The 16,606-nt window shown below is 33.9% G+C and overlaps 2 protein-coding genes and 1 long non-coding RNA gene across 3 annotated transcripts; 1 reads left to right on the forward strand and 2 right to left on the reverse strand.

Moving 5' to 3' along the window:
- The first annotated feature begins 830 nt into the window (after positions 1 to 830).
- On the forward strand, positions 831 to 1,415 carry LOC120276491. The gene is made up of 2 exons (XR_005541255.1): positions 831 to 1,084; positions 1,165 to 1,415. It is a non-coding gene; the product is annotated as an uncharacterized LOC120276491 (long non-coding RNA).
- A 5,714-nt stretch (positions 1,416 to 7,129) lies between these two features.
- LOC120275939 lies at positions 7,130 to 7,769 on the reverse strand. The gene has a single exon (XM_039282667.1). It carries the CDS (start codon positions 7,735 to 7,737, stop codon positions 7,354 to 7,356), a length of 384 nt encoding a protein of 127 aa, XP_039138601.1. The 5' UTR covers positions 7,738 to 7,769; the 3' UTR covers positions 7,130 to 7,353.
- A 5,647-nt stretch (positions 7,770 to 13,416) lies between these two features.
- LOC120276146 lies at positions 13,417 to 13,920 on the reverse strand. The gene has a single exon (XM_039282878.1). The coding sequence runs from the start codon at positions 13,918 to 13,920 to the stop codon at positions 13,417 to 13,419; it is 504 nt and encodes a 167-aa protein (XP_039138812.1).
- Between the last annotated feature and the right edge of the window lie 2,686 nt (positions 13,921 to 16,606).

Genomic DNA, 16,606 nt, shown 5'->3' on the forward strand with positions numbered 1-16,606 from the left:
TATTAAATATTTTATTTTAATGCTTAATCAGTCATATCTTCTCTAACTAACTTTTCAAATTTCTATTGTGATCATATGGCATTTTCATGCATTTGTTTCTCCAAAATTAATATAATATTTTTTAATTATAAATAAGAGCTTTTGTAGTTTCATATTGTTAAAAAAAATTTGTCAGGTTTTTACTTTGTTGAGTTTACTCACAAGTTTTAAATATATACTTTTTTCATGAATTTAGTAGTATGTAAAAAAATAAACAAACATCTCAAATAGATATTTATTAAAATAAAATCTAAATAAATTTAATTTTATTAAATAAATTAGAGAGTTTATTCTAAAATTCCAGTATAGACCTCTAGTTATCTTTAGCCGGCCTTGAGTCAGAATTATAAAGAAATCAAATTTTGATTAAAAATACTTATTTTGATATATTAATTAATTTCAACTGTTTCTCTTAAATTTTACTTGTTGTTATTAAAAAAATTAAATATATTTTATAATTTAAAATTTTTGTTAACTAATTATTTTAAAACTTGTAGTTCGCCCCCTCCCCTCCCCTCTCTATTTGATTTCTAGCTCCACCTCTGCCTACTCTTAGAGATGGGCATAGGACGGGACTCCCCGACCCCGCGAGGATCAGCAATTGTTCGAGGCAGGGAATCCCCAGATCCCTTATCCACGGGGACAAGGATGGGAACTAGAGAATAAATTTCACCTGGTCCCTATAGTGGGGCAGGGCCATGGATGCTCTCCTTACCCCAAAATGCTGTATATATATATAATATATGGGGGTAAAGAAAAAAAATTCAAAAAAACTTAGGACCCTAATTTTCCTTTGAACCTTTTGTCGCTCCACCACCTCCACTGTTCCCCACTGATCTCAAGATTCTCCACCAGATTGCTTCCCTCTCCTCTCATAACTTATAAGTTACCTCCACTAACAATGGTGCCTATAAGTTTCCTATAAGTTGCCACCATTTTTTCTCTCATAACTCATAACAATGGTGCCTTTTCATCTTAAGTTATTGTCATCTTATCGCCTCCACCAATCTCCACGGGGCCACCTCCTTCCCTTATCTTGTAACTTGTAAGTCATAACTTTGTTTCTCAACCTAATTCCATTTTGTATTTTGAGGATTTTGAGTATGTTTTGTTCTCTTGTTTCAGAATCAGAGGATGCGCTTTACAAGGAGCTATGGAGGTGTGCATGCATTAGGCCACTGGTGCTGGTGACGGTGCCTCATGTGGGAGAGAGGGTATTCTATTTTCATTTGCATGTTTTCCTTTTAAAATTATAAGAAACTACCCATTTGGTAATATTCTCTTTCATGTTCAAAATCGCACATTTTGTATGATTTGAATGGTTTTGTTTGTATGATTTAGTATTCTATAATGAAATATTAAATTTTTTCAAACTATTTTTTTCTTAGATGTGGATTTCAAAGGAAGAGTGTGAATTGATGAATTAGGCATTCTATAATTCATAGGAGATGCTTCACAGCTTCTAAGTTTCTTGTTTAGTACTTCTAGTTGCTAAAATGCTTAACTATGGAGTTTTAGAGTTTTCTACAGCTAGTCTTTTAGTAGTGAGCATTGTGAGTGTATTAGCTTGTGTTGTTGTGTTAGTTGAATGAAGTTATCAATGCCTGTGAGCATTGTGAGTGTATTAGTTTGTATTGTTGTGTTAGTTGAATGAAGTTATCAATGCCTGTAATTGTGAGAGTAAATTGCTATTAAAGAACATCTAAAAGTTATCTTTTTTTTTAATTTTTTCCTTTCTTATATCTGAATTTGATAGTTATTGCAGCAAACCTTTTGAACTTAACTTAAAAGGTACTAGAGGCACGATTATCCATTGAATTTTAATTTGTGGAACAAATAAAATAGGAAACAACATGCATGTTATTGATAAGCATTGGCCTCAATTGGTATCTACATTCATGGATTTATGCCCTTGGTTATTGGATTTAAAAAAAAATTGGGTTGGGAGGTTGAGGCGGGGAATGGAGATTTCCTCCTTCTCGGTTTCCCAACCATAGCAGGGACCGGGAATCCCCAACCAGGATGGGAAAGTGAGTGGGGAGGGACTCCTCCTCCCCGCCCCACTCCATGGCCATTCTTTCCTACTCTTCATTAGAAAGTTCAAGTGAATGACCAAGAAAAATGAGGGATTTAGGTCATATTTATGCAAGATCTAGAGTAACTCTTGATAATGAATTGTTTTGTCTTCTTGTAGAGAGTGAACCACTAATCTCTAATGAAGCCATGCAAGATGAAAAATGGAAACAAGCCATAGATGAACAGATCAAGTCAATTACGAAGAACAAAACTTGGGAATCAGCCAATGTTGCACAACCACAAGCGCATGATTTTGCCAAGTAGTAAATAAGTTATCGATCCCACGAGGATCAAGCGCGATTACTAATCTATTGCAACAATAGGTTATCTAGGCAATTAAAATATGGGAGAATAAAAACAACAAAGTAGCATGAAGTACATAAATGAGGAATACAATGATGCAGAGGTGTGGACTAGGATTTAGATTTAGATGAACTTAAGTTTGCGAACTCACCACAAAGAACAATGAATGATGTGTTTGGATCTAAACTTGGTTTGAGTAGATTATTTGAAGGGTAATAATCCTCAACTACTTGTCACTCTCTTTCAAGAGATAACAAGTTGATCTTGATTAGGCCATCTCCTACTTTCATGGTAGATGAACCCTTTCAAAACCCTAATAAGATCAATGATTATTTGATGAACCCTCAAGAATTACCTTTCAGTAAATTCAGGGTGACTTAAGAGGTTCCAAGACCTTGACTAACCTTTCAGTTAACCTAATTGATCTCTAAGATAAAGCAAGCAAGGCTTTCACACTCACAAGCTATGTTACTTGAATCAAAAGCCAACTCAAAGAAATCTACCTTTAAGCACAAAAGATCCATACAAAAGTAACAACACATCGAACAATCACTGCTTTGGGCTAATCCCAAACCTAAGAGAAGTTTTACACTTCCATGTCTCAATTACAAAAGAAAATAGGAAGAATAAAAGTTATTCAAAAACACAACACAATAGGGCTTGGAAAGCTCCCTATGTTGTCCACAAAGATCTGGTCTTCAGTCCCCCAGTCCTCTTTTCCTTCTTCAGCCCCTTTTTAGAGTCTTTAGAAGTTTCTTTTCCTCCTCTCCAACCGCCACCCTTCTGTCCCTTCTCTTTCTTTTTTTCCAAAACCCTTTCATGATGCCTTTTTGTAGCCAATGATAGAAATTGGGCTCCAGTTAACTTTACAGACCACAGGTACTTTCACATACCATAGGCGAGTCGTGTGTCTTAGAGAAACTGGTCCTTAGTCTACAGAGTTTTTTGGTCAGCTCCAACCTTCTACAAACAAAATAACTAAAAGGAGTAGTTTATACAAGAAAAGAAGGGGAAATCATTACAAAGGCTAAGAAAATGCATGATTAATGATGGATCACTAGCTAAACGTATGGTGATAATAACACAATTTTTACGCACAACAACCACACTTCCCCAGGGTCATGAAACCATTAGAATCAAATGGATATACAAGGCAAAGAACAATGCTAGTTGAGAAGTGGAGAGATGTAAAGCTAGAGTTGTTGTCAAAGGCTACAAGCAAAAGCATGGAGTTGATTATGATGATGTCTTTGCACATGTTGCTCAAATAGAGACCATTTGTTTACTCATTTCTTTAGGAGCTCAAATGAAATGGAGAATCAATTAATTATACGTAAAGTCAACTTTTCCTTGATGGCTATCTTGATGAAGAAGTTTATGTTGAGCAACCATTAGGTTATGCGTCCAAGGAACATGAAGATAAAGTCTTGAGATTGAAAAAAACCTTGTATGGACTGAAGAAAGCACCAACGGCATGGAATAGTCACATTGACAAAGATTTTCAAGACAATGGATTTGTTCATTGTCTCAATGAATATGATTTTTTACTTTAAATTTTATGTAATGGAGATGTTTCACTTGTTTGTCTATGTGGATGATCTAATTTTCATCAGCAACAACCCAAGCTTGTTTGAAGAATTTAACAAGGTGATGTCAATGGAATTTGAGATTACAACCATACGGCTCATGTCAAATTGCTTGGGTCTAGAAGTTGAAGCAAACGAAAGAAGGCACATTCATGTCTGCAAAACAAGTTTTGAATAAATTCAAAATGTTTTAGAAGACCACAGAAAATGGAGTGAAGTAATCAAAATTCGACAAAGGAGAGGAGAATCCCACTGTTCTGAAAAGACTAGTTGGAAGACTCTTGAAAGAGCTTCCTTTGCCACAAGAAGAAGCTACAAAAATTGGCATTGATAATAAATCTGCACATGCACTTGCAAAGAATCTGATGTTCCATCATCAAAGCAAACATATAAATACAAGGTATCATTTTATTGAAGAGTGCATCGGCAGCAAAGAAGTGGAACTCAAGTATTTAAAGACTCATTATCAAGTTGCAAATATTTTCATGTTTTACAAATTCACTGAAATTTGAAGATTTTCTTGGATTTAGAGCAAGCCAGGTGTGAAAAAGAAATTTTCAAACTATTGCGGGATTTTGTTGAAAATAATTTGAAATTTATAAAATGTGTCTTTTCAAAAGAATTATTGGTGTGCTATAATGGTGCTTTAACACATGAACTTATGAGTCAAGAAAGCTAGAAGTGTCTCTAGTATACTCTTAAATGGTTGAGTCTTTTGATCTATCCTTTTGTGCCTATAAATATCCACTTATGTTTGCCATTTGGTGTGAAAAAAAATAAACAAGTACTTTGCTCTCCTCCTAAAACCTCTTTTTTTCCCTCCAACACTATTGTGTTAACAAAGTGACAAAAATGAATATTTTCTCATGTACACGAGTCATATTGAGCATTTCAAAAATATATACCCAAAAATAAACAATAAAATCAAATATAGAAACCAAAAATGCATTTATTGAGCATTTTAAAAATATATGCCCACAAATAAACCATAAAATCAAATATAGAAACCAAAAATGCATTTAAACCGATATTTAGAAATTGAAAATCCCTCTTGTAAGTTGTAACCCCTACACTTTTTTGCTGTTTATTTTACTTTAATGAAAGAACTTGGTTGAACAAGAATATACAATATTTTATGATGAGAGACCATTACAAATTTCGCTGCCTTTAGTTAACTCAGATAAATTTCTACCATCAGGGACCTCTTGGAAAATTTTCAATGACGCTAAACAGAGAACCCATAACACCCCTACTTTTCCAAGAGGTATTTATCAACAACCTTGGTGGGCCTTGCAGGGCCATTATTGCATGCACCAAGGGCTGACACACCCAAACTCAATTAAAGAGCAAGTGGATGAAGTTATAATTAGACTACCTTCTAAGTTTAGCTTCTAAATTTCATAACAGTTAACAACAATAAGTTATAATGGAGTTTTATGTCCTATATTTTATCAATCTAGCAGTCCATTTTTGGTTCAAATGAACCAGATGGAGCACATTCAGCATATGAACTTTTAAACAAAGTCTAAAGCCACTCAAAGCTCTAGGATCATTATTCATTTTGGCCCCTTTAAACTGAACAATTTTATTCATTTGGCCCCTCTAGTTGGTATGAACTCATGATAATGCACCATGTGTCCCACACATCAGCTACCACATCAGTTTAAAAGGCCAAAGCGAACAAATTTGCCAAGCAAAGGAATCAAAATGGACATGTCTTTAGTTGAAGGGCCAAAACGAATAATTACCAAACTTCAAGAGTCAAAGTTATTATATATCTTAAACTAAATCAGCTAGTAATTGGTACTTCTCCCCAATCAGGAAGTGCATGAAAATATATAGGTACAGTTTTCCAAATGATTAGCAAGTGCTGAGAACGAAGCTAGTGGTATCTTACATCAACAGAAAGCAGATTATTTCACAAACAACAACAAAAAGTCAAAACTACATCTATTTTAATCTCTACTGCAATTTGCATTTTATACGAAGAAAAAATAGCAGAACATACAAATAAACATCTGCATTTATTTATCCTCAAGGAAAGTTATTTCCAATAAAAAATCACAAAGAGCCTATGAACATAGCATTAGCACATGCTACTATTTAATTTGAAGGAAACATGTACTTGAAAATTATCTCACTTCAATTTTCAACAGATAGGTGTGTATCAACAGTAACATAGAGAAAAAAGGAAAACAATAGAACAAATAATCAACATTTATTTACTCACAAAGAGCTTAACCATTAGCACCTGCAACCTATGATTATAGTATTAACATCTGCTATGATTTGATGTGATGAAAACAAGAAATTGAACAATTTCTCACTTGGATTTTTAAAAGATACAAGTATATTATTAACAGTGGTCATAGAAAAAGAAAACAACTGCAACCTATGATCATAGTATTGACATCTGCCACCATTATAGTTCTTAGATGTGAGTTGACTTGCTGAAAACATGCAATTTTCAATAGATGCAAGTATATTAACAGAAATCATAGAAAAAGAAAACAACAGAACAGATAAGCAAGAATCCAGATTTATCTACGACACAAAATTCAAAATGGCAAAAAGAGAAGATCAAAAGGAAGCAATGAAAGTATACTTTCAGATTTATTCGTGATCATACTCAAATCATCTGCCATGATTTGAGTTGGTCAAACCAAGTAATCAAACATTTCTCACTTTAATTCTCAATAAATATATGTATAATAACAAAGATCATGGCCCATGGCAAAAAAAAGCAACAAAACTAGGATTAGCTAATTACAGTGTATCAAGGGGAAAATTAAGTACCCATAAACAGATATCTATCTTTGCCTCTGATATGTTATGATAGGCCAGGGACACTTTTAGATCACATGTTCCCTACAAAGAACCTTAGTTCTAATCAAACAAACACAAAGCTCTGAACACCACAACCCGCAACCTATGATCATAGTGTTACCATCTGCTACAACTCATTTCATGGACCCATGCAATTGAACAATTTCACACTTCAAAAATCAGTAAGTACCAGTATATTAACAACAATCATAGAAAAAGAACACAACAAAAAGATAACGAATAATCCAGATTAATTTTTGCAAGAAAACTGAAGCATCCCAAAAAGAGGACATCAAGAGGAAGCAATGTAATTATACTCTCATATTTATTCAAGATCATATTATTAACATCTGCTACAATGTGAATTGATGGAAACAAGTAATTGAACATTTTCTCACTACAATTTTCACTAAATACATGTATATTAACTGTAACCATAAGCAAAAGGAACATCACCAAACAGATAAACAAACATCCAGATTTATTCATACAACAAAATTGAAAATTTCCCAAAAAGAGAAGATCAAAACGAATCGACGGAAAGAGCTTTGGTCTTGAAGCGATACCTGGGGCGCCGGGGGATGACCTGACTAGGGCCCATCCCAAACTGGCCAGTGCCCTCCATGGCCGGTGGGCCGTCGTCATAGACATAGCCGACGAGATGGCCGCAGGCGGTGCAGTCCATGCGGGTGCGGCGGCGTTGGATACCCCAATAGTTGATGGTCTCGAAGAAAGGCTTGATCTTGTCCTCCTTGGTGAAATTGAGCTTGGAGGAGTCGACCCAGGAGAAGGAGAGGGTGCCCTTATTGCCGGCCTCGAAGTAAGCGTCCGGCGGGAAGAGATGGCCGGCGGTGAGGTTGAGGTCGGTCTTGCACGACCCGCAGCGGTAGGTGGAACTCCAAGACATTGGCGAATTGTGCGAGAGAATTTGGGGATTTGCGGGTTTTTGCAGGGGTTGTTCGCGTAGACTAGAAGCTTCTAGAAGCCGTTGACTTGACTCTGTTTCTTGACCAAGAATTAATAAAACATGTAACACCGTACAGATTTTACCGTTTATTTACAGGTATGGACGTAGCCAGCGGAGTAGAGATTTACCGGGGTTTTATTTCCTGGCCCCAACTTATGATTTGCCAAACTGATGCAGGAGCAAAGCAAGCAAGACTTGATGCAGGAGCAGAACAAACAAGACCAAGTGTTGAGCACTTGGACATCGAAGAATTTTCAGAAGAACACCCAATCTTTGGTGAAACTCTTCGTGAAAACTGTAGCAACTGTATTGACCATAAGATGTATGTAACCTATGGTTGGAAAGCTAATGAAGTCTAGTTTCCAATGCAACAAATTTCATATCAATTGGAGTTTCCTAGAGGAAGTTATGGCTACTAGACTGAAGACATATCAAGTTGACTGGTTTCAGTAAAACTCCTTTCCTGTCTTTTCTGCAGCTTCTCTTTTAGTCTTAATTATCTTTTAAGTGTTTGTTAGTTTAATAACTTTGTTTATATGTAAGTTTTCCTATTCTTGGAGGGTTGTTCCAAGAGTTATATACTTGAAGTGGCTGCCAAAGGGGGGGACAGCTAGTGTGTGGCTGGAGAATTGGAGGTTGTGCCTCATTTCTTGGTTCTTTCCTTTGAGCTTTTGCAGGCCATTGAGGAGAACTTCATCAACTCTGTATCTCTTTGGGCTGATCCAGAGAGTGGTGAGTGGTCAGGTCCTGTATCCGATTGTGGACTTCGTTCGGTGGTGGATCTCATCCCTTTCTCATTCGTTATTGTTGCATTATTTCCGCATCATAAACTCATTTTAGATTTTGTCTCTGAACCTGGGTTTGGAGAAAACATTTTCCCGTTCCCTGTCCTCACGGGAATTAGGATTCTCGTCAGTTTTTTTTTTTCATCTATTAAATACATTATATATATTATTTTTTAATATTTTTTTATTTAATATAAATAATTTTTAATATTATATATACATATTATTAAAATTATATATTCAGGATAGGGCGGGGAAGTAATTCCCTATCCCTAACTAGAATTCACATTCCTTCCTCGAACCCTGTCAGGACGAGAAATCGGATTCTCTGTTGAATTCGGGGGCAAATTGATAACTCTACTTTTCGCTACTCCCAAAGCACCATCTCACTAGATTTTTTTTTTTTAGTAATTTATGCTATGTTCGGATTGGCGCCGACAAGGGAAAGTTTCGGAGGGTCACATTGAGCCCACCTTTATTTTGGATAGATTTTTTAAATTTAACTAAGGGAAAAGGAAGGGTATATCCGTTATCCTCTTTGACCGGGTACCGGTATGGGTATTACCCGTTATTTTTTTAACCGGCACAGGTCGGGTAAGGGTATGTCCCTACCTGACCCATACCCTTAACCATTGAAGAGGGTATGGGCAAAACCCTTACCCGAACCCTCATATATATATATATATATATATAATTTTTTATTAAGCTAAACATTTACCCACAATTTACCCAAGATCTATTTTCATGGTGATTAATTTGAAAATAATACGTTAAATTTTCTCTTAATATATTATTTTAAATTTTATTTAATTTTTATATTTATATTTGATAGAAAATAATATTATCAATATTGAATTTTGGATTTATATTAAAAATCATAATTAAATTAAAAAAATAAATATTATAAAACAAATATTAAAAAAATAATGTCATAATAATTTATTCCATAAATTATAATAACATCCTTGAAAATAAAATGCTAATAAAAAATCAATTGGATATATAAATTAATCAATTAATTTACAAACATTTGTATTATAATGGATTATGAATTTATTATTATTATTATTATTTAAATTTAATTCGGTAATTTGAACAACGGGTAACTGGGTACCCTACAGATAAGGGTATGATATTTTCCCCCTTGAGATGGTAGGTAAGGGTACGGATATTGAGAGGTTACCGGTCCGAGTAAAGGTTTTTGATATACCCTACTTGTTGCCATCCCTAACTACCATCCTCTTGTTTATTTCCTTGTTTTCTCCCTTCCATTTCCATCTTGAATGGTAGATTTAGGGTTGTGAACGGCAAGGTTGGTAAGCTTTGTGGTTTTCCATTCTTGTTGGTTAGATAAGAGGAGCATGGGTAGAAGTTGTATACTTTCTTTCTCTTCAACATTGTTGGATCCATGAACCTTCCTTATGCTGGTAATTGCTGATCCTGTAGTATTACTATAGCACAAATGAACTCTGTTTCTTTATCTTGTTTCCTTGGTTTGGAATGAAGTCAATCTCCATAGAAATATCTTGGAATTCATTAAACCCTATTGGAGTAAACCCTAAGCCTCTTGCAGGGTTGCATTATATATAGATTTAGGATATTCATCTCTTTTCCATACTTTCCTTGTTACTCATTCTCCTTATTGCTTGGCTTTTGTGTGTGTGTGTGTGTGTGTGGGGTTGTGTTTTGGTTAAGTGGTGAAAGCTTGGCTCAAGGCAAGGAGCCAATAGAGGATAGCGGCCTTTGGGGAAAACCTAGTCTCCTAAATTTGTGAGTGTATTATATTGCATTTTATAATTCTAATAGGATCTCTAAATACTTTCAATCACTTGATAAAATTGTTTCATGGTTTTTTTTTATTTAACTCAATGTTTTGGTAGTTTTGGAATGATTCACTATGTTATTGATTTTAATATGAAATTCCTAGACGTATGAATGAAGATGACCATGATTTTACTAGTATTCATGGATTGGAATGGTTTGTGAAACCTTTTTATTCGCATAATCATGCTTTTGATATTCTACCATTATCAAAATGGTTTTCATTCGTGAAATGTGGATGCTTGTCCTCAATGTGAACATTATAATATGTTTAAGCATGATTTGTATTATTTGGACATCTAAAGGTCTTGAACAAATACATGAAAGTGTTGGGCTACTGTCTTGATATTCTTAACAAGTTTGGATGGTGATGGGGGACTCAGCCCTACTTACTGTAGTAGGAGGTCTTTGTGGGCCAGCATATAGAGATGGTGTGGATGACCTTGTTTCATATGCCCATTTTGGGTGGTGTGGAGAATGTCTAATTGGGTGGTACATCAGGAACCCAGAGTCACCACACGAGGTCCTAGTGGGCCAATGTCAAGTGCATGAAGACCTTGACGGCTTCAAACCTAGCCGAAGTCACAACTAGAGTTTGGAGAAGTTTTCTAGGTCACTACTCATATGATCGATGTACAAATTTTATGTTTTGGGAAATCATGTTTCTTGTGAATCCTCTATGTGTGCTTATTGCTTGTATTTGTTTATGCAAGAGCTATTGAATACATGACTGAACTACATGATTAAGATTGAGAAATTAATCATATAGGATCCTAGCATAGGGTAATGGTTGAGTGCATGCTTATAGTGCTGAACTCTCCAAATTAGGGTTAAACCAAATAGCAGGATTCATAGAACATTGTAAGGCAATCGCAGAGCGATTAAGTTTATCATATGGGAATAGGGATTAGTCACCTTGAGAAAGGGGCTAATTTGTCTTAGGAGTCTCCATTGTCAAAGAAAACTCAACATTTAATTGATATAGGATTTCAACTACACTTGATTCTCAATGGAATTCATATCCAAGGTACTGTTCTTAAATCTAATATCTCTTTTGATCTAAGCATCATTTTTTGTCTCGTTAGTTGTTATCCCTTAGCTTAGTTATTTTAACAATCACTTTTTAGTGTATTGGTTAGATAATGAGAGAGGGATTAGTTTTAGGAGCACTGGTCTTTGAGAGATTGACAACCCTACCCTTATAATACACATAATTACTTGAGAGACCTATATAATTGTGAATTAGTGTGCATAAGAGGAGCATTTGCATCCTGTCTCTTATCCTCATTATGCCACCATCAATCATTTTTGAGGGATTGACAACCCTATTTATCACTATGCCACCATTAACATCTTGTCTCTAATTCTCATTAATATCGACATTATGTCCATGAAACACATGCTCAACAAATTCCTCTTAAGTGCCCAAAAATTTCACCAAGGATTTCTAATTAAAACATTCCAACCCAACAGTCCCAATGTAAATGAATATGACATTCAAACAGCTGCATATATAAACTATGGTGTAGAGGAAGTTGTAACATTATGTGTAATATATATATATATATCAAACTATGAAACTTAAACCTATGATTTCAACACCATCCATAGAGTCATAGACCATACCCCATAAATTTTCAAGTTTAAGTATCCCAAGAAAATCCTCTATTTTTGGTGAAACATAGAGATATCACCCAAATAACTTTGGCAACCAAATCATGGAAAATAAATAAGCACTAAGAAGAACAAATCTTGAGTTTTAAAAGAGAAATGAAAAAGATAAGAAAATTGTAAATATACATTAATACCCACTCGCTTAGGGCTTAAGTTCCCCATCTCCCATCTTCTTCCTTCTCTTTCTATCATTCTTTTCTCCTCTGGCCCTTAGCCCTTTAAAGGGTTCCCTTCTTTTCCAATACCTACAACTTAAGGTTTCTATCTTTTCCCTTCATGATTAGAAACCAAATGAAATTTATAATAAATCACACTCTTGGTCTATAGTACATGCTCTGCTATAGTAATATACCAATAGTAGCATAGGAACACACTTTTTTGTTCAGCTACAGTATGGGCTTCAATATCTATGATAAAAAAAAATGTGTAAGTAAGGATATCATACAAATGAAATGAGAGAATTTTATATTTCCTAAAAAAAAAGATTTTTTTGGTCTCCATTAAAAAAAATCTTTTATACTTATCTTTGCTAGGTGCAACACCAAAATTGTATTAAATACTCCCTCGTTTCAAATTAAATGTCATTTTAAGAAGTGAGAAAATTTTCAAAATAATTGTCGTTTTATGTAATTTTAATTGTAGTATTTTGAAAAGATAGGAAAAAATTAAGGAGGAGAATCATATTCATGTATAATTATAGTCCCAAGGAAATGGGTAGTTTGGTCATTTAACTTAAGTTTTGGTTGGAATTATACATATTTCAAAAAAATTTATTGTTGTTTTTAATTATTGTGCAAAAAGCTAAAACGACATCTAATTCGGAACAGAGGGAGTATGAAACCCAATGTCTAATAATTTAATTTAAAAAAAAAAATCAAAAGCCATTATGGAAAAAACAATATAGTTATGAACATACTCCCTCCGTTTCTTTTTAATTGTCAATTTTACCTAATTCATACCGATTAAGAAAAGTTGATTAAAGGTAGTTGGTTACTTAAATTTTATAAAAAATTCCACTACTTTTCACTAAGTGGAGTATATGATTTAATACTTAGTTGATTGTGATTTATTGAAAATTGAACAAGTACATAAAATTAAAAGGTAAATTTGGAAAAAAAAAATATTTAATGTTGCACAAAATTTTTAATGTGACAAGTAAATAAGAACAAAGAAGAGCTCCAAAACTTGACAAGTAAAAAGGAACGAAGGGAGTAAAAAAAAAACTTTCATTCAAATTAAAATTGTATATATATAAATAAAATACTATACTTTCTTATGTACACCACTCCTCAAGATTACAAAGAAAATGAGATTCATACATACATAAATCTTCTTTTAATTAATTGAGTTGAAGTGGAGTAATCGGAGCCATAGTCCTCCTCTTCCAAATATTGACCTCCTTCCTCGAGTCCATACCAAGCTTTCCATGATCCTTCCAATCAAAATCCTTCAGACTTTCCCGTCCACTAGAAAACCTCCTCATCTCACCAACAGTTGGTGCTCTAATAAGACATGCATTCACTTTCATGCACTCTTGATCCATCTTTTCATCTTGACTAAACCTTTTCCCAACATTAAATGAGGCCGATCTTTTCGACATCATCTTGTTCTTCTTGATCTGTCCCATGCAAGAGATCTTTGGTGAATTAGGTTCTTGACATGCTTCAACTAAGTTGTTCTTCTTCTTGTGATCAAGTGCTTCTTCTCTTGGGATTTTCTTGGACTTTGCTTTGGATTGTGATCCTTTTCCTTGTATTGGGCTATGCGCAATGGAAAAGGATGCGTATTTTGATAAGAGGTATATAATGCCATTGTTCTTTGATTTCACTGGCTTCATCTCCATGTTAAACAAGAGAATATAATTAGTGAAGGCTTATTAGTTATGGGAGAGATGCTCATCTATGTATATATATATATGAACTCAGAAAGGAATATTCAAGGGAAGGAGGAGAACCCAGTCAAGGTTTGATTTTTCACACGCAATAATGTTTGGCATGCCTATCTATTATTTATGTTTGATAAGATCTCAAACGTTTTCCTTGCAAATTGCATTAAAGATTTGAAGTGGGGACAAGTAGCATGTTTCGTGAGGATTTTAATAATTCAATGTTCTTTCACATGCTAATAGCCTGTTTATTTATTCATTGCTCTTGTTTGTTTATTGAAATCAATATCTAGATGTCTACGGGCCCTAAGAAGAAAAAAAAAATCTCTTTTTGATTTTTATAGTAGAATAACATTTTAACACATGAAGTGAAAGTATAGTAATTCCGTAGTTTGCTCACATTTGTTTTTTTATTTTTTTGACAATATGGACAACCACCACACATACCTTATTTACAACTCAACCACCAGAGAGTCACTCTTGACATTCCGTTTTTCAAAAAAATGTAATTCATTCAAATGCTAAACTATTTTAAAATGACACTTGAATTAAATACGATCACCTATGAATTACTCCCTCCTCAGTTCCTTTTTATTTGTCACAAATCCGTGTTTCTTTTTATCTGTCATTTTCTAACATCAAAAAGCATTTATTATTTTTTCACAAAATTACCTCTAACATTAATATTCAACTCTCTTGTTGGAATTAAATAAAAGAGAGAAATGTAAAGTTATAAATTAGGGGTAATTTTGAAAAGATAACTAATTTTTTATAAAATTTTGTGAAATAACTAAATTTCTTGGTATGTGAGATTCTGTTAACCATGATTAATAAAAAGGAATGGAGGGAGTAAAATTTATGTGACAAACTTTACCTTAAATAATATCAATCAAAATAAATATTATTTAAATTAAATTAAATTTTTTAATTCATACTAAAAATTTTATTGATAAGTGTTTGAATGAACAATTTTTTGTTATTATTATTTGTTGCACCACTACTACATAACTGCACTTATGCAGCGGTTACCTTGTAGCAGTTATAAAACTGCTATAATAGGATATTTACTGCAGCGGTTTTGTAGCGCTTTCATACCGCTGCACGCAATTTTCTAAGTATTACATTTGGCTCAATCCTTTGCAACAACCGCTGCATATTAGGATATATGCATCGATTCTACAATCGTTGCAAATGTTAAAAAAAGCAGCGGTTCATAACCGCTACATATGCATTGTAGTGCAATGGTTTTTAAAAACCGCTGCTTATGGGTTATGATATGCAGCGGTTTTTTTGTAATCATTGCGTATGTGTTATGATAGGCAACAGTGCGTGTGTGTTGTGATAGGCAGCGGTCATGAACTGCTGCTTTTTGGGAGAAGCACACTCATGCACATCTGAATCACCAATTACAAAGTACATTTATCATTTCTTTTTTTTATGGATGTATATATGAATATATATATATATATATATATATATAAATTATTTTTGGGACAATATTATCAGTGATTCCAAAGAACTTTCCACCACATATTTCTTAATCACATGGCAAGAAATTTTCCTATAAAATAGAGGTTGCTTAAGCAAAATAAAGACCTAAAGTCAAATCTGAAAATGGCCGCTCTAACTTATTTAATAAAATTTATTTTTTTATTTATATTTGTTTTAACAAATGCTTGTGGTTCATTATCAGTTGTTTGCAAGCAAAAACTCAAAAACAAAGATTAAAAAGTATCAATATAAATAGATTTAAAACTTTTCATTTATAATTAAAAAAAATGAATGATTGATTAATCTTAAACAAAGTGCACTATTTTTGAAATAGGTTATTGGATATGATAAAAGATTTTTAAAAAAATTAATAGAATTAAGATATGTAATTATCTAATACTTTAATTTATTATTTTAAATTTTATAAAAAAAATTAATTGATTATTGGGAGGCCTCCAATAAAGCGAAGGCTTACAGGTCCCCTTGTGACTAAATAAATCATTATTAACATAGTAATTAAATTTTTTAATATCTATACTTTGGAATAACAAAAATTAACATAATTTAAATCTAAATTATGTTATGAAAAAAGCCCCAATAAATTCCCTCACTCACTCTCTCTCTCTTTTGGCACTCTTCTTCTCTCTCACTCAGCCTTGCGCTGGTTCATGCCCTCTTCTCTCTCACGCTTCACGCTTTTGGCCCTTTTCTTCACTCTTGCTCTCTCTTGCTGGTGCTTGATTGGACTGGTTTACGTCATCAACCCTCTAATTGGGAGGAGAACGATGAGCTCCTTCCTCATGTTTCCCAATCCTAGGGCTGGAACCCTCCCTTCATCACCCTCACAGGTAAAGGATCTATCGTTTTTTTTTTCTAGATTTGCCACTGAATCGATCGTTTTGTTAGAAACCCTAAGTTATGTCCTTGATTTGCTTTATTTGATTGGAGATCTTTGGGAATTGATATAATGCGTGCAGGTTCTTGTTGTTAATTGTGCCTTTGGTTTAGCTACCGTTCATCGGGTTGTTTGTATTCCGCTTGTTGAGGTTGTAGCCATCAAGATACTTGATTCTGAGAGGAATAATAGTGATTTGGTAAGTGTGTTTTCGGATATGTTATCTTTGTTGCTTTTCTTGCCCTTTTGATCTGCTGC

Source organism: Dioscorea cayenensis, chromosome 14, assembly GCF_009730915.1.
Source record: "Dioscorea cayenensis subsp. rotundata cultivar TDr96_F1 chromosome 14, TDr96_F1_v2_PseudoChromosome.rev07_lg8_w22 25.fasta, whole genome shotgun sequence".
Lineage (NCBI taxonomy): Eukaryota > Viridiplantae > Streptophyta > Magnoliopsida > Dioscoreales > Dioscoreaceae > Dioscorea > Dioscorea cayenensis.

Bases quoted from the DNA above. Each gene is read 5' to 3' on its own strand.
- LOC120275939 (XM_039282667.1), bottom strand. From the start codon at position 7,737: ATGTCTTGGAGTTCCACCTACCGCTGCGGGTCGTGCAAGACCGACCTC.
- LOC120276146 (XM_039282878.1), bottom strand. From the start codon at position 13,920: ATGGAGATGAAGCCAGTGAAATCAAAGAACAATGGCATTATATACCTC.